Source organism: Python bivittatus, unplaced genomic scaffold (assembly GCF_059951505.1).
Source record: "Python bivittatus isolate LINGU-HERP-01145 unplaced genomic scaffold, Pbiv_v1 ctg000310_np1212, whole genome shotgun sequence".
NCBI classification, from domain to species: Eukaryota; Metazoa; Chordata; class Lepidosauria; order Squamata; family Pythonidae; genus Python; species Python bivittatus.
In genome coordinates, this window is record NW_028277054.1 from 5,438,488 (window position 1) to 5,462,537 (window position 24,050).

The 24,050-nt window shown below is 45.3% G+C and overlaps 2 protein-coding genes across 6 annotated transcripts; one reads left to right on the forward strand and one right to left on the reverse strand.

Annotated features, from left to right (window-relative positions):
• Positions 1 to 255: 255 nt before the first annotated feature.
• Positions 256 to 12,171, reverse strand: ZNF575 (zinc finger protein 575). Of its 4 annotated transcripts, none has more exons than XM_025176043.2 (3): positions 11,892 to 12,171; positions 3,565 to 3,678; positions 256 to 2,781 (listed from the first exon to the last, which is right to left on the reverse strand). In XM_025176043.2, exons 2-3 carry the CDS (start codon positions 3,644 to 3,646, stop codon positions 2,084 to 2,086), a joined length of 780 nt encoding a protein of 259 aa, XP_025031811.1. In that variant the 5' UTR covers positions 3,647 to 3,678; positions 11,892 to 12,171; the 3' UTR covers positions 256 to 2,083. The 4 variants fall into 4 exon arrangements, with proteins under 4 accessions (XP_025031811.1, XP_007442872.3, XP_025031810.1 ...); XM_007442810.3 differs by lacking the exon at positions 11,892 to 12,171 and adding an exon at positions 8,827 to 8,928; XM_025176042.2 differs by lacking the exon at positions 11,892 to 12,171 and adding an exon at positions 8,481 to 8,549.
• Positions 12,172 to 12,309: 138 nt separating this feature from the next.
• On the forward strand, positions 12,310 to 22,694 carry ETHE1 (ETHE1 persulfide dioxygenase). Of its 2 annotated transcripts, none has more exons than XM_088139943.1 (7): positions 12,310 to 12,561; positions 14,565 to 14,709; positions 15,389 to 15,504; positions 16,998 to 17,127; positions 18,873 to 18,962; positions 21,016 to 21,132; positions 21,734 to 22,694. In XM_088139943.1, exons 1-7 carry the CDS (start codon positions 12,430 to 12,432, stop codon positions 21,784 to 21,786), a joined length of 783 nt encoding a protein of 260 aa, XP_087996069.1. In that variant the 5' UTR covers positions 12,310 to 12,429; the 3' UTR covers positions 21,787 to 22,694. The 2 variants fall into 2 exon arrangements, with proteins under 2 accessions (XP_087996069.1, XP_087996068.1); XM_088139942.1 differs by having other exon boundaries at positions 12,311 to 12,561; positions 15,356 to 15,504.
• Positions 22,695 to 24,050: the final 1,356 nt, after the last annotated feature.

A 24,050-nucleotide genomic window follows, 5' to 3' on the forward strand; every position in this document is an offset into this window, starting at 1 on the left:
TTCATGGAGTCCCAGATGGATGCTTAAAGTAAGCAATTTTCAAAGCCTATCCAAAAGATAAAGCATTCAGAAATAAGCAGAATATACACTGGATACTTCCTAGGGTTAGGGTCAATTTTTTGAAGATATATTGCTTTTAAAAAAAATGAGTTGAAACTGCTAAGAGATCTAAGCTGGGTGTTCTGGATTTTTGTAACAAAACACATTAAGTATTAAGCATCAGCAAGGAGAGTTGAGAACTGCTTACTGGATCAGATTGTTGTCCGATAAATTCGGCCTAGTATTTCTAGCAAAATGGTTCACTGTTTATAAGCATCCTAAAAGAGATGGTGGCCATCTATCTGTGTCTATCTTTGCCATCTGATATGCAGAAATGTGGCTTTGGCAGTATACACATTCTTTCTAGCATGCTGGACCTGCCCTCTGCAACTTATCTTAAAACCCCAACGTTTCTCACATGTACCAAGCATACCTTAATTTCAAAACTGTTTGCTTTTACATTTTATTTTTTCAAGAAAAATAAGACAAAAACTCCAGGATCTAATGGAGCTTCACTTTTTTAGTATCAGCTACAAACAGACTATGAACCAATCACACACACTTCCACCTGCCTTTCACAAAACTCTGAACAAATGCCTTCTCAGAATTACGGGGAATCAGTCTCTGCTAGTTTGGGGGGAAGTAGAAAGATGCATTATTGGGTTTTAAAAGCTGTTGAGAAAAAGGGTGGATAGTAGCGGAAGGTGGATTTGGGTCTAAAAGAGCATGGGAGAGAAACAGGTGGAGAGAGAAATCCAAGAGGGGACATAACTATTCTATAATGAGGGCAAAACAGAGAATTTCTGTGTCTTCAGGTATGCAGTACAGTGAAACAAACACGCAGGAGTAACAAGGAAGCAGGCTATAAAGTTGTGTGCGCACCATGGTGAAAATAAAATTTAGACAGCCCCTTTTAGCCTGAGAAATTCATGTGTGAAATCTGCTTTCTGAGCGTGCTACGGATGCTTGCGCCTACCCTTAGCACACTCCCCACAGTAATCGTGAAGTGACCTGTGGCATCTTTTGATGCAACGTGAACCACACATCTGAAGCCACAACTTCCCACATGCATACAGTTACCCTGGAACAGTTGGAAAGCAAGCTCTGCTTTTCATTTGGATTGCCCATGATTACACCAATTCACAAAATTATTTTTCTGCTTCTACAACTCTTTAAACATAAATGCCGCCTACTCTTTCCTGGAATTTGTATTTAAGCGATCCCACTGGCAGATTTCACCAATTGTCACATCAGACTCAGCTTTTCCTTTGTAACAACCAGAAACTTTTTCTTAAACTAGATACAGCTCGTGCCTGATGGGATATGATGTGCTCAGCTCATGCATATTAAACCTCCAATTTCGATGGCCACAGGTTGGCTGTGCAAGGCAGCTGCAATGTATGCCATGTATAATGTACAATGCAGATACCACAAGTTTATAAACCCTTGGATTACAGGTATGCTGAGTTCTACGTTCTGACACAAGCATGCACCAGTTGAGCATAAAACAGAACTATATATAGCCAGACAGAGGTTTTTCCTTTGTGCAAAGCACATACGAATTCTGCTCTTCCTACAACGAGGTTTGGGTGCAGGCATTCACTTCCCTAAATGTGGTTGGTGTCTGAATCTCAATGGTGGTTTTGTTCCGTTGGCACAGAACTGACGTGGACAATGGAGTGGTAGGATCATGTTGTTTCGTGAGACTGGGAGAACCAGAAGGTTAAATTAAGCCAAACAAATCACAAAGATGTACAAGTCCGCGTAACTTAAAAGAGGTGGTAGAATATGCCATCTGTTACTGCAGAAACAGGGTTACTAGAACAGTTTTCAGCACGGTATACACAACTTGGCCTCTGAAGGGGAGCCTTTCATTTGGCATTGCCATCAAAGCTGAGAACTGAGACGTTACGGGTGGCTGAGGGTCACTGTGCAACCCCCACCTCCTCCATAACATTCCATTATTTACAACAGTCCCACAGCTACCAAGTTTTCAAATTACCCAAGTTTCTCCCTGGGCCCTATTAGTGTCCAGAGTCCTGCCTTAGGGCCTGTCTCCACTGCTGTGGCTCTTGGTCTGGGCTAAGTCATCGCCTGCTTCCCCGTCCTCGTGCACCCGTTGGTGCAGGGTGAGGTTGCGGAGCTGTCGGAAACTCTTGCTGCAGCGCATGCATGGATAAGAGCGCCCCGCTGCGGTGGCCGCGTGGATCTGTTGATGAGCGGCCAGTTTGGAGGGATAGCAAAAGCTCTTCCCGCAGCGGCTGCACGGGTACGGCCGCTGCCCCGTGTGCGTGCGGCGGTGGGCTGCCAACTTGGAAGGGTAGCAGAAGCTCTTGGGACAATCAGCACATTTGTACGGGCGCTCCGGCGTGTGGATCCACTGGTGGGCGGCCAGCTTGGAGCGATGTCCAAACCGCTTGGGGCACAGGGAACAGGGGAAGGGGCGTTCCCCGGTGTGTGTGCGGCGGTGGGCGGCCAGCTTGGATGGGTAGCTAAAACTCTTGGGGCAGTCAGGACATTTGTACGGGCGCTCGGCGCAATGAGTCCATTGGTGGGTGGCCAGCTTGGAGCGGTACACGAAGCGCTTCCCGCAGTCTTTACATTGATAGGGACGATCTGAAGGTAGGACAGCAGGAGGCCGCCGGCGGCGGGGACGAGGTGGCTTGGGAGACTCCGTGGCGGGTGGAGAAGACAGAGCCGAGGGGGAAGGTGACTTGGCGTTCTCTTTCAAGGCTTGAGAATCTGGAAGGAAAGGAGAAAAATTTTAAAAATAGAGCACTCCCTACCAGGCACCCTGTTTTCCTGCCTCAGGTTCATTCCCTTGTCTACCAATTATTTTGCCCCCTCACCTACAGGTAGTCCTCGCTTAATGACCACTTGTTTAGCAACCGATCAAAGTTATGACGGTGCTAAACAAGGGTGACTTACGAGTCCTCATAGTTGCAGTTGTCTGTGGTCGTGATTCACGTGCTTGGCAACCAGCTAGCAATTATGATGTCGCAGTGTCCTGTGGTCCCGTAATTGAAATTTGGGTGCTTTGCAACTGGCAGGTGTTTATGACCATCACAGCACCCTGTGATTGTCATTTGTGCCCTTCGTTGCTGGCTTCTGACAAGCAAAGTCAATGGGGAAGCTGGCAGGAGATCGCAAATGGTGATCACAGGATGCTGTGACCCCACAGGATTCGCCTAACGATGGCAACTGGGACTGCTGGAACTGCCATTATAAGTCAGTGTAGTCATGTGATGTCACACTTTTATGACTGTGTCGCTTAGCTTAGTGAGAGTTCCTGGTCCCAGTTACCATCGGTATCTGAGGACTACCTGTATTTGACATTACCTCTAGACACAGATTAAATAGAGGGAATTATTTTTTAAAAATTTATTTATTTATTTATTATTTTATCTAAAGAATGCCCAAGGGTTGATTATGATCTTGGATTTGTATTGTTTGGAGAAACTTAATTGTTTATATTATTTCTCCAAGCAACAAAAGACCCGGATTCCTACCCCAAACCTTCCTTACCTGCAACACTACTACTCAGTGTGTTGTTGCCCACTCCGTTCTTGCTGTTGCTCATGCAGGGCTGTTCCCCCCTTTCCAGCATGAGGACAAGGGTTGGTCGAGTGAGAATATAACCTGCAGAAATGGGGGGTGGGGGAGGAGAGAATAAGGTGGGGAGAGGGAATTGGAGGGGATTCAGGTTCAGTTTTAACCAGCTCTGTGCATCCTTTCAGAAAACAGATCTGCCCAGGACCAACCCTAAATATTACCTGATTAAACAAAACAGGCTTGTTTTTCTTATCTCATCCTGTTTTTGCTCATCAGGGAATGATGCATGCCTGAAAATCTATCTTGCTAAATATTAGAAATCCAGCAGAGGTACGGGTCATCCTTATTTAGCGACTGTCTCTTTTAGCAACCGTTTGCAGTTATGACAGTGATGAAGAAGTTACTTTGTGACCAATCCTCGCATTTACAACTTTGGCAGATCTTTAAAGCAAAGGAAAGCTGAAATAAGACTGTATGCAGAGTTGTGGTTTCACTTAATGACTGTTTCCCTTAACGACCAAGTTGCTGGTCCCAATGGTGGTCTCTAAACAAGGACTACCTGTACTCTTTAGCTTTGGAAAATAAAATACCCTTTATATACTTTTACAGCTCTTTACCAAAACCAGTCTTTCCATCAAATTGCTCAGCCTGCTGGATTTCCAACCAACCTTTCTCCCCTTGCTAAGAATAAGCAGTGCCACAGTCCAATGTGGCTGCGATGCTTCCCAACTGTGATCCAACCACTCTAAGTTCTTATCTCCCTGCTGGGGGGAAAGGCAGGGAGGAGGTGATGCTTTTTATTTTCTGTCAGTGGGAATAATTTTAGTGGTAAAGATGATTTTGATCAGGAGAAAAGGCAAGGAGAAAAAATGGGCAGTCCTGCCCAAAGTTGCTTCCATTAAAAATGGACTCCCCTGCCCCTTTCTGAACCCAGACCTCCTACATCTATTTGGATGCCTTGTATTTAGCAGACAAAGGTGTTTTTTTTTTAATGTAATTTTACATATTCTATAAATATCTCCATATTTCCAGTTTAGACTAAATGAAACATTGGACCGTAGGGAAAAAACACAGTAAAACACTCTCAATGGGGGAAATGTTAACACACAGATTTACAGCATTAGGCGAAAATAGTTTTTATTGAAATATGTTCTATCTATTCCAACATTTACCCTTGGAAGAAAAAAAAAAAAAAAGAAGAAGGAAACCCAAACTTCCATAGTGTGATTTGGCCCCAAGGCAGGCTTATCAATAGCCCCTTCTTTGATCACCTATGGTGAATAAAACTGAGCTCCTGGTAGACTAATCCACTTTGTTCCCTCTTTTTCCCCCTCCTGTGCCGTAAGTAACCATCTTGAGTGTGTATCAGCAGGCAAATTTTGCACACTTGTTTGCAAACCTAACCTTGGTTTGGTACGAAGGAGCTTGGCAGTGTATGGATTAGACCTCCATTAACTAGCAGTTTTTCAATAGCTTGGTTCCCTTAGGGGCTCTTCCTCTATCACAAGGCCCTGGGATCCAATTACGGCTTGATTCTGCTATTGCTCAACTTGGCATAAGTGTGGAGTTGCTATGGTAACATGTTCGGGATACAGGCCGGAGAGGAGAAACTGGTATATTGACAGAGAAATGAGATGTGCTACCAGAGTTCAGCCATGGGATTACGTGCTGCTCCAAGCCAAAGGGAGGAGGGGGGGGGCAACAAAAAAAGAGGGGCCTGAACAACTGGAAAGGAAGGATTCTCTGGAGTTTGAGGGACCCCACTTTCCCAGGCAAAAATTCTGCATTAAAAAAATGTGTATTTTGACATCTGGATGAATTCTACACTGGTGTCCACATACAGAGGCCATGAGATTAGACTACAACTCCCAAAATGCCTTGCCAGTGGCCAGGCTGGTGGAGGCCAGAGGATGCTGAAGTCCAAAACATCTGGAAGCCTGCTCATGGACCGGATTGCTTGAGGTGTCCAGAGAAAACCCTTACCTTTGATTAAGCACGGAAAGGGCGGGGGGGGGCGGATGTTTTTTTTTTTTTTTATGAGGTTTTACATATACTTCCTCCAACTTGGAAACTTCCAGATTTTGGAAATGCAGCTTCTAGCCAGTAACTGCAACATATCTAGAAATGCTAGGCTGGGGAAAACTGGCTTTAAGACACCAGATATTAGGCTGAGACTAGTTCATAGCGTATCTTCAATTCTGCAGAAGTTTACTGAAATAATTAACTTCTGAATCTCTCTATGGCTGTCTTCACACAACACGGTCTCTTGCAGAGAGTGCAGAATACACCGATCCATAAGCTAAGGGTACATAACTTATATATGACTCATATAACTTGCTAAGATCAACATGAACTCAGGTTAGCGTTTGGTCAAAGGGAGCCACTAGGTCTTTCGCTGATCTGGTTAACCGTGTTGTGGGAACGCTGGCTGTCTCTTGGATGGTGGCTGGGGCTTTAAGGGGCAGTAATGCTGGTTTGCTTCTTGAGCTCCAAAGGTCTGTGCATACTCGTAATCCTCCAATGTTTCTGCACTACAATTCCCAGCATCCTTATTTGTTTATTGACATATAAGCCACCTTTCTGCCTATGTAACCCTCAAGGCAGCTCACGGCAGCCATGGAAGACTGAGGGAAGTTCAGAGGGTCAATTTGCCCCCTCCAAATGCTGTTTGGAATACACTTGTGGGAACCCAGCATGCACTGAACATCACAGGATTTACTTCTCAGCAAATCTGCAAGAAACTGGGATGGAGCATTGGGGGACACGGGCTGAATTCAGAAAAAAAGGGGGGTGTTTGTAAATAGAGATGGCCAGGGATATGGCTCCCCACCTCATTCAAGCGTTAATCCCCCTTCGCCTGCCTGGAAGGGTTGTTGTGCGCAAATTCTGGTGCATTCTGGTCAGCGGTCTCTATAGCAAACCACGACACCAAAAGGCAGACACAAGTACCGTATGTAAGTTGTGCTTTCGTGTGATGACATCGCCCGGGTTGCATCATCTGCCCACCTGCTGATGCCCACCATTCTGCTCCCCCCCAGCATCTTTTCACCCCTCCCAGAAGCTGCTATCAGGCGTAAGCCCTGCAAAACAGAGGCGTCCCAAGCCAGCGCCCCCGTGGCCAGGTTCACACAGCACGGCTCTCTACGCCAGCTTGCTGTGGTTACCTCGACCAATGCGAACCAGGGTTAGCTTCAAGCCCTGGGTTTGGTAGGCTGAGCATCTTCCTCTAGACCCTTCCTGGGCAGAACCCAGAACACGGATGGATTCGGTCCACCGGGTTCCGTGCATTGTATGAACGGCGCCGAGGCTTCCCCGGGTCTGGCGGGCTCCGCCGAAAGCCGCAGGCCGCCTTTCTTCCCCGCCTCCCCACGGCCTGAAATCGTGCCGGGGGGGATGCAGATCGGCCCCCGGCAGAAAGCGGATTTTGCTGCAATGCACCCGAGCCACCGAAGCCCGCTTGCAACGGGGGGGGAGGGGGGTGGACTCCCCTCCCCTCCCCTCCCCGGTCGAGCGCCCCGCGGAGCTCGGCTGGAGACTCCCCCCGCCTCGCCCGCAGCGGGCCGTCCTCCCCGCCGGCGGCGCCCGCGCCCTCCTCGCCCGCATCCCTTCGCCCGGGCGGGCCTCCGCCTCCGCCGCGGCCACTCACCCGCCCGGGGGTCCGCGCCGGCCTCAGGCTGCCGCTGGGGTCTGCCCTTCATCAGCCGATCGCGCCGGGTCATGCTGTCCCCGCGGGGAGCCGGGCGCAGCGCCCCGCCGCATCCCTTCCAGAGCCGGAGCCCGGGGAGGCGCGGCGCGCCCGGCAGCCGGGGGGGCCCTGCGCGCTCGGCCAATCGGCGCCTCCCCGTTATTTTATTTTTTTCCTCCCTCGGAGGGAGGAAGGGCGGGAGGGGGCCGAGTGATGCGCGGGCGATGAGGTAGCCGTGACGGCAGCCGCCCCCGTGGCTGGGTTCGCACAACCCGCCAAGCCGGGCCAGTCGCGGCGCTGGCTTCTGCCGCTGCGCATCGGGGCAGGCTTAGGTTGGGCTCGCTTCTGCTTCCAGGCACAGCGCGCGGTCAGCGGACGAGGTAATCCGGGAACGAGGTGAAGCGGTTGTGCGAACGCAGCCAGAGGTAGCAATGCAACCACCCTGGACGTTCCTTCCTCCTGCCAGCCGTGTGTACTCCAAGTCTGTGGCAGAGCTTATACATGAGCTAAACCGTGGTTTGTTCAATTACAGATAGGTAGCGCTTGCTGCATCCTGCTAAACCTTGGTTTCTTTAAATACAGAGAGGTCAGTCTCAATTGGCTGGGTTTGCACAAACCCAACCATCATGTATAGACCCCGGTGGCTGGATCCACAAACCACATTACGGCTTAGAGTCATTGCAGCCACGGCCTCCCTTCCCGGTTCGCTCCAGACGACTCTGATTCGTGTCTTATTTTCCTTCCCCCGAAGCCAAACCCGGGTTCCAATTTTGCATTTTTCATCCCCCCAATGCAACCAGCGTTTTTTGGCTGGCTGCAACATTATAGCAAACGCACATTTTAACCCAGAATGCGTGTTTTTGGACCACGACTCCCAACTCGCTGGTTGGGAATTCTGGAAGTTGTAGTCCCACATGCCAGGAAGAAAGCAGAAGGGGGGGGGCGACTATAGGATTCTGGGCTAAGTTGCAGAATGAGAGGAGCGTAACGTTACGAGGGTTTCTTGGAGTTAGTCTTCGTAATCGCACAGCCGCGGATCTTCTCCTGGCCCCCGCCTATAGCTATCATCATCACGCTGCTCGGGCCGAGTTCACACGAGACGCTTAATCTACCCCTTCTCTGCGATTTGCGCAACAAGCCAGAACCTAAGCTAACCAAACGGGCTGCATTCACGCCCAGCAGGCTAAGCCGCCCTCCGACTAACCAAGTTTTGCAGGTTGTGCGAATGCAGCCTCCGGGTTTGCCTCGCAGCTTGTGCGAATGCAGCCCCCGGTTTCGCGCCCGATCCGGCGAAGCGGGCTGCGCGGACGAGCCCCGCGTTGGCGCTTCTGCCCTTCCAAGCTCGCCTGCAATTGTCCACGTGAGCATTCTCAGGACAGCACAGCAAGAGAGAGGAGGGAAAAAACTCATTCAAGTTGTGTGTGATTTTGTCAGTGCGTGCCCATTTTTAACAACCGACGACAGAATTGTGCGCGGAGGGAAACGTGCAGCAAGCAAGCGGGCGCAGCCGCGCGAAAGCCACGCGAGCGAAACAAACGCAGCACTTCTACCTGCGGCGGAATCAACTGAGCAACCCTCGCTGGGAAAACGTTCGCCTGGACACAACCACATTCCGGGATGGTCCCCCCCGCTCCTTGGCCGTATGGTTTCACCCAATAAAGAGGGCAAAGGAATGACGTCGAACGGCGGCCGGCAAAGGACAAAATTCATCTCATTTGTCTACGAGTGGGCGCTCAACGTGTGTTCAGAGGTGGTTCGAAAGCAGCGTGGCTCGCTGAAGCGCCCCTCACCCCGCAGGTTTCTCCCAGCCCCTGTGCCTTAGTTGCAACCGGGCAGTTGGAAAAGGAGCAGCAGTAAAAATGAAGTCTCACCTTGCTTGCTGTGGTTCAAAATCCCTCCAGCAATTTTAGTTAGCAGTTTGCTAGTTAAGAAGGGGGATGCAAGGTACTGGAATAATTTTTTAAAAAATCACAGTTGGCAAGATAAAGGGCTCCCCTGGGGATCCAGAAGCGTTTGATGAAGACCTTTCTCTTCCTTTTGTAGGGGTGTAGCAAAAGTTAGATTTTGTACTCGAAACTTTGCTGGATTCTCTTTTGTCATGGCCAAATACGTTTCCCTGGCAAAACAGAGTTTTAGCTGGCATTTTTAAGAAAAAGAATAAATGTGTTTACAGTATATAACAAAAAGAGAAAAATGTGGGATTGCAACACGTACTGCCTTGGTGCATGTACAGTCTTTCCCCATTTTTTTTCCTCGGTATTAATCACAGAAATGATGCAAGTTATGTTCAGGTTATCATGTTCATTATGTTCCTGAATAATTAGTGTTAAAAAAACCAGCCTCGATTTCTTGACTTTCTGGCTGACCCGACATTAAAATGGCGCAATTGCCCAAGTTAGGGACTCTTACATCACCCGTCCCGTGACAGTGCACAATATGAACTGTGCGGTGACTGTACATGTTACTATGCCCATCCTTGACAGGCTGTTCACTGGAGCCCCCACAGCATCCCTGGGAAAAAGGGAAGTCCACTCCTCCCTGCGCTATAGAAGAGTAGGATGAGTTGGCCTTTGTACAAGAAGCTGCCTGTAGTAACTCAGCGACCTGTAAATCGCCCTTAAAGGTTATTGGAAACTGGCCACAGTAAGTACTAATCCGTGCCTGTTGCTTTAGATTCCATTTTGGCACCCCCTCTGTCTTTGCAACCTCACGGGGGTCAAAAAAGTCAAGACAGCAGCTTCAACCACATAATCAAAGCCCCAATCCCTTTTAATCCCCCAGGCATTCCGGGGCGGTTGAGTGGGACCCCCCCTCTGAGGTTTTTTTTAATTCTGTGCTTGGTTGCCATTGTACAGTTTAGCTTTTGTATTTATATATGGATTATTTATGACGATGATGTGTTTATGTTATAGGCCGCCCAGAGTCATGCTGTCTGAGCTGGACGGTCTTACAACTCTTGGAATAAATTAATTAAATAAATAAAATGTGTCAGCATGACAGGGCAGGACTTCAACTGTGCAGTTGCAGCTGATAGTTTGACTTTTTCAATGTCCTTGCCACTTATTACCTCTGTTGTCCAGGTGCCAAGAAGTGATTAGAGGTGACCCTGGCTTCCCCTGACTTAAATTTTACACTGTGGGGAGCTGGTGGTAATAAGTGGGAAAGCACAACGGGAGCCACTATGTTTCAACATTCAGAGAAATGCAAAATCTGATGGACGGTTACATTACGTTCTACAGTACACATTATTTGTATCAGTGTATATTGGCATTCACAAACATCAAGTTCCTAGTGAAAGATTCACCTCCTCAAAAATCTCTAGAGAGAGCAGAAAATTCCACAGTCGTACAGAATAACCCATGAATTGAAGAAGCATAGCTAAAAAAATTAGACCATATAGAGTGGCTTCCTATTTATTGTGTTTTGCCTTGCTTTTCAAATGTACTTTGAAGCAGAGGCAGTTGAAAAAACAATTTGAAGAGAAACCGAGTATATGAATGAATAAACCACATAATTCATAAACTCATAACCCACCCATGTTTATTAACTGGGGTTTGATTCCAGCAATGTGAATTTTCAGGCTTCGCGTGACTTCTCATCCCGCACACAGCGCTCTCAGTTAAACTCAGTTAGCTAGTTTCTAGTTCAGAGTGTCATAGGAGTCAACCAGTAAGCTCAGCAGAATTCAGGGGGAAAAATAAATCTTCCCTGTGCAATTGTGTGAACTTGCGTGCATAGATATGTTTATTCAAAGGCGGCAGTTCCGTTGCATTTACGTGACTCTGCGCTAGAGTTCTATGGCAGATGGTTTAAGTCAATGCTGTCAGAATAATTTATGATTGCATCACCGCATTAAAAAGTCACAATGTTAACCCTTGCTCTTACCACCAGAAAAAAGATTTTCTAACTGCCAAGGAAAGATGGGAGGATAATATTGCTGAATTGCTCTTGATTTTCAGGGATTGGCCTTGTTACGTTTGCTGGAAAGAACTGGTAGATCTGAAGAAGCGACTCTAGGAGGTGAAAGCTGCTAGGATGAGCCAGCTCATGCTGAGGCTGTTTTTCTTACAATATCTCGCTCGTCCTTCAGCTTGTAGACGCTATTGGTTGAAGCTGGGTATAAATAAAAGTTAATGTGCCATGGTTTCCTGTTGATCTAGCCAACCGCCTTTGATCCACAGCAGGTCCAACCCTACCTCTGGCCTACAATCTGTTCCTTTGAACCACAAAATATCTGCAAACTATGATGAACGAAGCTGCTCTCTTTTCCCTGTTAACGGAGGTTCAGCATTTTTAGGCGTGGAGAGAAGCAGAGATGGAAAGGTCTGGTGGTGTAGCTGGGCATGAAAAAAGTGGAGCTTTTCTGCAATCCCACCCCCCCTCAACCCAGAACCACAAAGTAAACTAGTGTTTCTCAACCTTGGCAACTTGAAGATGGTGGACTGCAACTCCCAGAATTCCCCACCCAGCCTTGCTGGCTGGGGAATTCTGGGAGTTGCAGTCCACCCATCTTCAAGTTGCCAAGGTTGAGAAGCACTGAATCAATTCCCCCTTGGACTCGTAACTCACTAGATTACTTTGGGCTACAATGGTCGTCTGTCTTAGTGGAACCTACCTTAGCATCCACCTTGGGAGAATCAGATGGAGGGGGCCCACCTGCTTTCTCCCATCAGACAGGTTGGCAGGAAAGCCGCGGGTTCAAAAGCCCGCTCGGGAGGTTGCCCCAGCTCAAGTCCAGGGCAAGGCTAAGGCTCCACCCGTTGTCATCTCCTTAACCGTCAGCAATTCTAGCAGGACCAGAGCTGTTAGCTTGGGCACATCTGGAGCGCCCTGCATCCTCTCCAAGGACCTGGAGGGACGGGCACCTACAAGTCCCAGCTTCGTCCCCCCGCCATTGGCCGTGCCGGCTGGGGCTGCTGGGGGTTGTAGTCCGTCAGGCTCTGGAAGGCTTGGCTTGGCCTCCCGGCCCCGTTCCCTCCCCGCGCTCTCGCCGCTTCTGGCCCTTTAAGGCGGCGCGTCTCCTCCCCTCCGCCGCTCGCCCGCCGGAGCCGCCCCTGCTCCGGTCCGCCCGAGGAAGCCTTAAAGGGCGTCGCTGCGACCTTCGCTCGGGATTCCTCGAAGGCTGGCCCGGGGTCAAGAGGCGCCACCCGAGCATGAAGAGGCTGCTCCGCAGATGCCCGGCCGCTGCCCGGCGGCTGCTGAGCCCGCCGCTGCCCCGCGCCAGCCTCCCGCAGCGATGCTACGGCGCCGGCTCTGCCCAGCGCCAGGGGCTGCTTTTCCGGCAGGTGAGCTGCGCTGCCCCTCCCGGCAGGTGGGCACCGGGCACTGGCACGGCGCAGCGCCTGGCCGGAGCGAAGCGAAGCGAAGCCTTCCCCGGACGGAGTTCGCGTTTGCTGCGGCTGCTTTCGCAACTGGCTTCGTCCTCTGGCCGGGGGATGGGTGTTGTAGTCCGAGGCAGCCGGAGGGCACCGGCGAGGGGGAGACTGGGGGGGCAGTTTGGAAGCCGTGCCTGGCTTGGGCCGGGCTCTTGGTGGGCAGCGCGGCTCAACAGTAGCATCCACGTGGGAGGAAATTGAAGGGGCCCGTTTCCTTGGCTGCCCTGCAGTGGGTGGGAACCTTCGTGCGTGCTGGTTATCTCTCTCTCTCTTTTTAAGCTGTTGCAGTATCAGAATGAACAGCCCCCCTCTCCCAAAGTGTGTACTTTTGAAACTGCTCTCTCTTTCCAGTACAGATGTGGGGGTGCTCCAGTCGCATTGGGGAAAGTTGCTAAATGCTGCTGCCTTGATAGCTAGCTCTGGGTAGCAGTTTGATCCTAGCCGTGTAATCCAAAATTCAGAGCCCCTGAGCCCGGCCTGGCTTTCCCCGCTGAATCCCCACTTCCTTGCAGAGGCATAAACACAATTGTTTGGTGGTTGTTTTGATGCAAACTTTTTGGCTTTCTCAAATCTTCCCTTCCTGACCTCTGAACCATGCTTGGAATTAACATCCCTGCCCAAATATGTGGAGCTGATGATCTGGTGTCGCTCATTGATATCTTGGTCACCTGGAGGGGGGGGGGTGATATGATCATTATCATGCTTCCTAATATCAATACCAAATGATATTTTATTTATTTATTTATATATCAAATTTGTCACCACCCACCTCATTAAAAGATGACGCTGGGCGGTTTACAAAGCAGTTAAAATCAATTAAAGTTGCAATATAAAATAATCCTAATAAATAGAAAATAAATATAATGCAAGAGTAGATGTTAAATTGGCAATAACCCGGGGAGCGTCATCAAGGCGCCAGCCAACCCCAGGATTGGGTAAGATTCCTGTCACCCCCCGCAAGCTGGTCTTTAATATTACAAGAGTACCATTACAATTGACCTTATAACTGTAACGTCATATTATCGTTGCATTTGTGCTGTTTGCAGATGTGGAGGTAGGGAGCAGATGTGCTTGTTTTCCGTGGGGGTAAAAAGATTAGTTACAGGCAAAGTAACTTAAAGCTGGGTCAAAGTTTCATAGAAAAAGCAGATTTTGAAAAATGACTCAATGGATGTTAGAGGGGTAGATGTCCTGGGTGGCAGTTCCGAGGAGACTGAGTGGTGGGGAGAAAGGGATCTCTGGGGAGGGGGGAGAACTTCAGAGGATCTTAACATGGGGAAGGGGAAAGATCATGTCCCTAAACTGAATAATTTGGGGGAAGCTGTAGGCCAGCCCTAAATAGAACCTAGGGCAATAATCTAGACCGGTCATAGATTATTGAAGCCTGTTGTGCCACCAGGACAGATTTAAATCTAGGAGTCTACATAGCTACTCTTTCATGGGGAGTATAATCTGGAACAGTGTTTCTCAACCTTGGCCACTTTAAGACGTGTGGACTTCAACTCCCAGAATTCCCCAGCCAGCCTGGCTGGCTGGGGAATTCTGGGAGTTGAAGTCCACACATCTTAAAGTGGCCAAGGTTGAGAAACACTGATCTGGAACAATCTCTTTTCGGACCTGGGAGCCACAGTATACCAGCCTCTTTGAGAGATGGGGCAATAAAATTAATCTTAGTTAATTGTAAGTAATTAAAACTCACGGGCAGGTCCAAATTTAATATGGATAGCAATTCAGGCAAGGTATTGGATACAGTGGAAGTTCAGTAGTTTGCTTTCATTTAATTTTAAAAAAAAATCTTTTCGTTTAAATGTTCCTGGAGCTAGAGCGTTGAATCTTAGTTCTAGATACAACTGGTTTGTTTCACTTGCCCTTCCGTGGACTAATCAGAGGTTGTTTTTTCCTCCACCTACAAGCTCTTTGAGTCAGAAAGTTACACTTACACTTACCTGCTGGCAGATATGAAGACAAAGGAAGCCGTAATAATAGACCCAGTTCTGGAAACAGCCAAACGAGATTCAACGTTGGTGAAGCAACTGGGACTTAATTTGCTATATGCAGGTGAGTTTTTCTTGAAAAAAACAAACAAAACAGCAATCGTGATCTGTCTGGATCTTTCTGGATCTTAAGAGGGGGGCCATGACATAATTGGAGGCGGGTAAATGTTCAGGTGGGGGAAGGCTTGGAAACAGAAGAGTTGGATGGTACCAGCTGAGGAAACATTGACCTAAAAAGGTTTATAGAGAAATGTCTTTCCTTTTTAAGGAAACACATCTGAGACTGAAAATAAATTAAAACAAAATAAAATAAAATGAAGAACATAAATGAAGATGTTACCTAGCCGGGTAATGAAACGTTTGCAAGAAAAGAACCAAGCTCAGAGAACCCCAAGGACCCCACTGAAAATAAATTCTATGGGGAATAATTCTCTGCATATTTCTCATCCCAGTCACAGGTTGATGGGACTGTATGCTTCCTGGCTGAAAGAAGAGAGGGGATGGGTTAGGTTAGCTTCTCCCGAATTGGTGTCCTCCAGATGTGTGGATGTCAATTCCCAGGATGTTCAGTACCAACCATGCTGACCTCAGCGTATGGGTATTGAAATCCACGCATCTGAAGAGTGCCCATATTGTGAAAACCTGGGTTAGATGCTTGATCTTATGTCTTAAGAAAACAACCATGTTTCTCTCCTTCCTACCATTCTTAGTCAACACTCATTGCCACGCTGATCATATCTCAGGCACGGGACTTCTGAAGCAGCTCCTTCCAGGTTGCCGTAGTGTCATCTCCAAGGACAGTGGTGCCATTGCTGATATCCTGATCCAGGAAGGCTATCACCTCAAATTTGGGGCTTTTGTAAGTCTGTGAACAGATTCCTGGAGAATAAGTGACGTAAACAGGAATGGGGCCCTAGGTTCCTTCCACCCAGCCTATAACATAAAATGGAACGGGCTGCTGAATCCATGATGTCCAGATTTAAGCATTCCTGACAGATGTCTCTCCAGCCTCTGCTTGAACACTTCTGCTCAATGGGAGCTGACTACCCCTCTGGTAATTGGCTCCAGGTCAAACATTTCTTGCTGTAGTCTTGTATCTAATGGTGTGCAATTTGTCTAAATTTGAACCATTTTAAACTCAAAATATTCCACTTGAAAACCAGAACAGCTTGTTTTTGAGTGTGAAAAAGGCTGCTTTGAGCATTTTAGACATGTTTTTGAGCTCAAAGCAAGACTGTTTCAGGCAAGCATTTCCAAAATGTCTGAAACTACTATTTCACACTCAAAACAGCTGTTTCAGTCTTAGAGTGGGCTGTTTTTAGTTTTTATTTATTTATATTTCAAATGTGTCACTACCCAACTCACTACAGAGCGACTCAATAAATAAATAAAAAAATAAAAAAATTGAATTTGAAACAGAGCGTTTTGAGTTCAAAAGAGTTGAGGTGGAAACATTTTATGCTCTCCTTAAAATCATTCTACATCCTGACATCTGGATGACAGAAAGTAGGGTTTGGTTGACTTTTGTGTGAGTCCTTTATCATACCACATTGCTCTTATCTTCTCAGTTTTTTCAAGTTCTCTTTGAAGGACATAGTTTCCAGTCTTTTGATCATGTTTGTTCCCCTTCTCTGAACTTGGTCCACTTTTTCTGAATCTGTCGTAAATTGTGATCCCCAAAACTGGACACAGTATGTGAAATGGAACCTGTCCAGCACAGAATGGAGTAGGGCTGCTAGTTCCTCTCATTTAGAAACAGCACATTTATCATTTCCTGCACTCCACCCTGCCTCCTATTTTATTTTCCAACAATTCACCAACAGGCTTGCTTAATTCTCTTGCAGTTCTGCAAACCTCCCCTTGGACTGGTGTCAACTCCAGTTTACTTCCTAGAAGCTACTTTTAGGCTCCAGCCGTGTGGAAGCTTATCTTGCAAGTTCATTTTGGACAGCTGGAAGATCTCAGAGTCCAAAGTCATAGATTTGGTTCAGAGCCCTTGTTTGACCACATGCCTGAGAAAAACTTAAATTCTCTATGCAATAACACTAAATGTAGCTTCACTTGCTCTCTAATGAGAATTAAATGGCAGTGACTCTTAAGGTATGATTTAAGCAAGCTTCTTTTATGGTTTGGTGGCCTGTGCTTCAATGGAGAATGTTGTCAAGTTGGTGTATATCCAAAGTGTGTTGGGACTATGTTGTCTTGCATCTCCAAATCACCTTGCCATCCACCTTGCTGCTATGAATTCTGGGAGCTGTAGTTCCGTTAGTTAGGGAGGGAGAAGAACAGAGTGCTAATATAAAATGTGAAACAGGCTTTAGGAATGTTAGTCATATGTCTCTGTTGTTGCAGGTGTTAGAAGCTCGTGCCACCCCTGGCCACACAGATGGCTGCCTCACCTATGTGCTGAATGACAACACAATGGCTTTTACAGGGGATGCCTTGCTGATCCGGGGATGCGGAAGGACAGACTTCCAACAAGGTATGGATGACTTCTGGTTTGGGTTATGAATCATATAGGACAGAGTTCCTCAACCTCAGCAACTTTAAGATGGGTGGACTTCAACTCTCAGCATGCTGGCTGGGGAATTCTGGGAGTTGAAGTCCACCCATCTTAAAGTTGCTGAGGTTGAGGAATTCTGATATAGGAGCTTTGCAGCTTGTTGGAGAGTGGAGATTTTTATAATAGGATGGAACTTTTTTTCTTATTTGAACCCCCAAGAATAGCCCATAATTCTGCCATTTGCCTGTACTTCCTTATTCTGCACAACGTGTAAAAATTATAGACGTCCGGAAGGGTGAGCAAAGTCCACTCCGCGTTAGAAACAGGAGTTTTCCATTTGAAGAGGGACATTTTGCCCATGAAGCAGTTTGAAACTGGACTTGTGCAGAAAGGGAAAAAAAAAAGAATATAGTAAAGAAAAAGAAATATATAAAGAAATGACTTTCCCCTTTAGCACAAGTATGAACAATTTTAGTAACTTACCACCTCCTCTTAAAATACAACAAATGATCTCTTCTTCCCATATCTCATCTCTTATCTATAAACCTCTATCTATAAACTTAAAGCCTTGTCATTTCAGTCCTGATGTCAGCAAAAGTCCATAAAGAGTTACCAGAGATAACAACATATCTATTTTAACCTTGATCAAACAAACTAACTTTATATTCCTTCCTTTTACTTTTAACAATCTTAATCTTTAATCTCTTCAATGAATGCCCTAGAACTTGATTTCTTTTCATTTTTTCTTTGTCCCTTCTTGCAAAATCCTTCAAAACTTTAACAAGTTTCTTTTGTAAATGCAACATAGGAAAATTATCCAGGTCACTCTTTTGGTTTGTTATTTGTATATGCTTTTTAATTATTAAGACATCAGCCACTTTCATTTGTATATCCAATGTAGCATCTTTTCCCATATCATTCTTGTAGCCTGTCATTTTTAAATCCACTTTCAAATCAGTCTCAGTCTTGTCAGGTAAAACTTGTTCCTCTTCCATAACATCTTTTAAACACAGTCTGTCTATAATAGCAGACACTCTTAAAGTTGACTTCTGGATCCATTGTTTGCAAATATCCTTCAATATCTCTGATGTTAAAGTATTTTGCTCCATTCTGTATTAGTAAATCAAATGTAAGTCGTCTTCTTTTTTAATTGTAATCTTTAGTTCCTTCTGGTTCCCTCTAGTGTCCAACCTTCAAAGTCCCATCCTATATTTTTTTTTAAGAATTCAAAACAATAGCACTTTCCCACAGGAAGGATTCTTATAATGCATTTCAAAATCTTATTTCAAATCCTTCTGGACCCTTAGTCCATTTGTAACTTTCTATTTTTCTTTCTATTTTTTCCTTCTTCTCTGCACTTTTTATTTTTTCTTTTTATTTTTTTCTTTTTTAGTTTGTACTAGGTTATATCTTTTTAATTGTAATGATTAATAAAATTATTATTAAAAAAAAAGAAACAAGATTTGTGCATACCTGTTGGATGCATATTCTTTTTTCCATGTGACCCAAAATTCTAGTTGCCCTAGAGATTCTGATTGTGGGAAGGAGACTTGGGCATATATTACTAGATATTATTTTTACCACAATACTTAATGGCATAGGAGTTGGGGATATAGCCATGGCCAAGCTGGTGGGCTGTGGGTTTATAGCATGTCATCCTGCCCCAACCTCTGTGTTGCAAAGAAGAATTTGCTTGATGCCTGTAACTCCATCCTCTCCTGCAGGTTCTGCTGAAACTCTGTACAACTCAGTCCATAAGAAAATCTTTACACTTCCAGATGACTGCCTGATCTATCCTGCCCATGACTATACAGGTAAGCTGGTGAGCTCCATGGGATGCTAAGAGTAGTGTAATATGAGGTTATATTCACTCATACCTCATTTTATTAACAACAGCTTTGGCTCTGTTGCAGTCCAAACAAAGCATGGTAGTGATGTAAAAACAGATTTATTGGGGCTTCTGGGGGAGGTATGGTGAACTGAGGATGGCTCTGCGAAAGCAGAGCCAATGACCATGGCAAAGACCAAGGAACCGGTGAGTAGACTGGTTTCTTGGAACTTCTCTGGATAAGAAGAGGATGGGAGATCACCTGTATGTGCTCTGGATGGCTGCTCCTTGCGAGGAGACTCCAGGACAACAGTTTTCCATGGGTTTGAGTGCCGGGAGATGATGGGTTTAGCCATCTTGTTGCAACCACAGCAGAGACTTTTAAAAGACACTAAGTTTGCAAACCTCACTTTCTAATCACTTTCGGAAATTGCTCATTAACTATTTCTAAGCTATTAGAGACCTTCGGAATGACAGGTTTGAAAACGCCAGGTGAATCTGCCTTCAGTCCTGAACAAAGGAAAATTTTAATCATAAGCTTAAGAATTTAAAGAATCTGAAATAAACAGCAAAAAGCTAAATAAGATTTTGATTTTAGAAAATTATAAATGAACAAAGGGTCCAGATAAAATTGGAATATTGAAATTTTTACCATAAGTTTTTGATATTAATTATAAAGTACAGACAGCTTCTTTGGGAAATGAACTAACTGTGAGCCACCCAGAGTCACCCATTGGGGGAGATGGGCGGCATACAAATTTAATAATAAATAAATAGATAGATCCTGTTTTGGTTTTTACAAGACAAAACACAGATAAGCAATTTCATGATTTCAAAAACTGGACATTAGAGGGGGCTAAAGATTTTAGGTAGAGGAAAGATATGCAGGCCTGTAAGATGATGCAAAACATTATGACAGTGAAAATTCTGAAGGAGACTTTTGAAGAATGGAATCAGAAAATACTAGCCACAATATCAACAATGTCAGTAATGATGTCTGCTTCTATGGGTAGATTATGTCCAAAAAATGTTATTGAAGAAATAACAAATGTAGAACAAATTTTACCTGACAAGACAGAGACAGTATTGAAAGTGGATTTACAACTGATAGGCCAAGAGAATGTCTTAGAAAAGGATATTTCACTGGATTTACAAAAGAAAACTGGCTGAGGTTTTAAAATTTAAAAGGCAAAATGGCAAACCAACAGAGTGACCTGGATAATTTTTTCCTATTGGATTTACAAAAGAGGCTTGTTAAAGCCTTGAAGAACTCTGTGCAATGATACAAAGAAGAAATGAAGAGAAATCGAATCCTACAACAATATCTGAATGAACGAAAGATTAAGACTGTTAGAAGTAAAAGGAAGGAATATAAAGTTGGTTTATTTGATCAAGATTAAAATAAGATATGTTGTTACTTCTGGCTACCCTTTCTGCTGACACCAGGGCTGAAAAGATCGTGTTTTATGGATTTGTTTATAGATAAGATATGGAATGAAGAGATACATGTTTGTAACTTTAGAGAAGGTGAAGAGTTACTAAATTTGTTTATACTTGTGATGAAGGTTGGAAGTCACTTCTTTATATATTTTTTCTTTATTATATTTTTGCTTTTCTCTTCTCTTTTTTCTTTTTCCTTACACTTTTTACTCCTCTCTATTCTATTTTTTTTCTTTAAGTTTAGTTTGTATTAGATTTTACTATTATAATCAAACTTCTTTATACACACATACACACAGACAGACAGATATATTATGGCATGAGGCTTCATGAACTCAAACCTTAAAATTAGTGCATGTTGTATTCCCCCTCTCCAGCCCAATGTTTCAGTTGGTCATTATGATCACTGCTAGTAATTTTAAGAATTGGGTTGAGTTTGATTGCTTTTCTCTTCTTTCCTCAGCCCATTTCCCTTTTGTGTCATATACTCAGATTACAAGCTTCCAGCCATTGGCTGTTTCATTACAGATCTCATTGGAATTCTTTTGGAAGCCTTTGGGGTTGAAACGTCCAACCTCTTTCCTCTTCCTCCTTTCCAGGCCAGACGGTGTCTACGGTGGAGGAAGAACGGACTCTGAATCCTCGTTTGATCTTGCCTAAGGAGGCTTTTGTTGAGCTTATGAACAATCTGAACCTACCCAAGCCCAAACAGATTGGTGAGGCTGGCTTCTGTTCAGGGAGAAGAGCAGAATGGGAGGCCTCTTCTGGACTACTATCTGCTCATATTACAGCTCTTCTGGAAGAACCTCTAGAGTTCAAAAAGGGTGCTAGAAATTTCACTAAAGTCTTTGTAGAAGAATCTGTAGAACTGAGGTCCTCTGAATGAAAGGAATTTCTAAATCACTAAGGCTTCAAATTGAGATAGTATCTGGTTAGGTTCATGCAATATGCTGAATCTGGATACTACATTAACTCGTTTTCTGGTTTGTACAATATTTATTTATTTATGGTCTGGATTTACACACGCATATATTCCACATCCACACACACATCTCAGATGAACACTAAGCCACTTTGCATACCATGTAAATGCAGCGGTTTGGCTTGTTACTGATCCAGTTAAGGAGCTTTCATGAATGCTACTGCAAGGCTGTCAGCCCCCTAGAATACAGTGGGGCTTACTTCAGAGTAAACATGCATAGGTTGGGTCTTCCCCATAGCCAGGAGTGTGAAAACCTCTCATCTCAGATGCTGCTGTTCTGCAAATCCCAGCGTCCTTCGCGTGGTCTAATGCCTGCATTCTCTTGTCTCTGGCAGATTTTGCAGTTCCTGCTAACCTCAAATGTGGAATCCAGGATGTACCTACCTAGCTGCTTTAAGGCCTGTCTCTTTTCTCAAGATCACAATATTCAGGACATCTAAAGGGCTCCCAATGTAGCTTCTGCACTCTTATGCAGGAGGCAGTGGAGTCAAGAAGGTTGCAGTCAGATACAACTGTTGGCTTCAATTCTTGACCTGATTGTAAAATGAAGAAGGACCTGTCTTTTCACTCCAGTTTCTTGCTTTAAGTATGTCTTCATTAGCAGAGCGCACTGGATGAGCATTCCTGGCCCCACCTGGATCTGCACTGTGTTCCTTTCAAGGCTGTATTGCATTGAGACTTTTTTGGCTTGTGGGGGCGGGGGGGGGGGTCTCTTTCCTTGTTCCTATGGTGGAGAGCCTTGTGCTGTGAATGAATGAAACTCAGCGGACCCGGGGTTCTGTTACCAACAAAATAAAAAGACATTTGTTCTTAACCTTCTGGAATCCAAAATTGGGGCAGTGGTGCTGGGGGGAGGGACCATAATGGTTACTGAAGGTGGGAACTGAATGGAGCAGGATTAATGATTAAGAAAAATTTGGAAAGTGGGTCATGACTCAGAGGTAGATCAAGGAGTCTCCATCCTCAAGGTCCCAAATTCAGTCTCTGGCATCACCAGCTGGAATTAGCAAAACTCTTGCATGTTTCCTTCCAATCCTGAATTTTAATTTATTTCAATTTATTTCAATTTATTTTATTTTTGTTTTGTTTATGTTGCAAAAGTTCCTGAGCAACGTACACTCCTGCACAATTAAAAAAAATTAAAACAATGCATGATAGCTAATTCAAACAAATAATAACCATCTCCGTCACATGAAGAATGCATTTTCAAGGTGGGGGGGTGGTGTTCCTTTTAATTCAGAGTAATTGCATTAACATCTGGAGAAGCTTAATATTCGTCTCACCCCCCCCCCCCCCCCCAAAAAGCTGCAACAGAAAACCAGCAATTTCCTGCAAAGGTTTGTCAATGGAATGTTGGGTTGGGGAGTTGCAAACAAGCTGTGGTCTGCCCACCTTTATCCTGAAGCAGGATTAGTAGAAAAAGTCATAGGTTTGCTAAGCCAGTTATGATTATCCTTTGCTTATCTAAATGTATGAATTGCTAGGTATGGTGTTAGTGCAGCCTGCTAGAAGAGCTGCAGTTTCAAACTTTAACCTCTAGATAGCAGGGTTTGCTCACTGGAAATTCGAGTCAGCTGCAAAGCAAGAGACTGCTAAGTATGCTTCCCAGACGCGTTGAAGTGCAACTCCCATCATACTCTTTGGTGGCTGAGGATGATGGAACATCAACTGGACAGCACTGAAGAAAGCTGCAAGAAGTCCAAGCTCCGTATTGGCAGGAGAAATCCAAGATGATCCAGATATGAAGAAGTTCCAGGAACCTCAAAAGTTTGAGTGTTTTGGTACAAAGTGAAAATGTTCAGCCGTGCTTATGCGTATCTGCTCTGTGCAAGTGAACCAGCCAGGTTTTTTTGTGTGTGTCAAAAAGTGGGAAAACCAGTTGATGTTTCTGTGCAGGCTTTTACAGTTTGGAGCCGTGCACCATGCTGTGACGTTTGCTATCGCACATTGGCTAACAGCACCCAAGAAGTAAATATGAGATTAAGTTATAATGAATTTCCTTTGTATCCTTGCCGGTAATTGGAAACAACCTTATCCATCTTCTTCTCTTCCCCTTTTAATTTTTTAATGTCTTATTTTTATTTTGTGAACAATCTTTCCTGTCTGAAAGCAAATATCTTGGGTAACTCCATCTCCACCCCCCCCAAAAAAACCCTGGAAAATTGGAAAGAAGCCCATATTCAAAGTTTTCCTTCCATGCATCTATGTGTAGGCCATAGAGGGCATGTCTACTTAAGTGCTGCTGTGCTGGCTGGGAATAATGGAGGCTGTAGTCCCCAACATCTGGAGGACCCTGGGTTGCTGTGGATTTTTCATGGATGACATAGGCTTGCCTTGATATAGCCCGCTGCTGTGTTTGGACGAGGTATAATCACTGTTTTCCCTGAATGCTCTGACTCTCCTCCCAGTTGTTCAGAGCATTTCGATATTGACAGTTTTACACTTTGCCCCTTGATTGTGCCACGTGACGTGGCTATTGTTCAGGGCCTCGTTTATGGGAAACAGATCCTTGCTATCAGTGTTTCTCAACCTTAGCAACTTTAAGACGTCTGGACTTCAACTCCCAGAATTCTCCAGCCAGCTTGGCTGGCTGGAGAATTCTGGGAGTTGAAGTCCAGATGTCTTAAAGTTGCCAAGGTTGAAAAACACTGC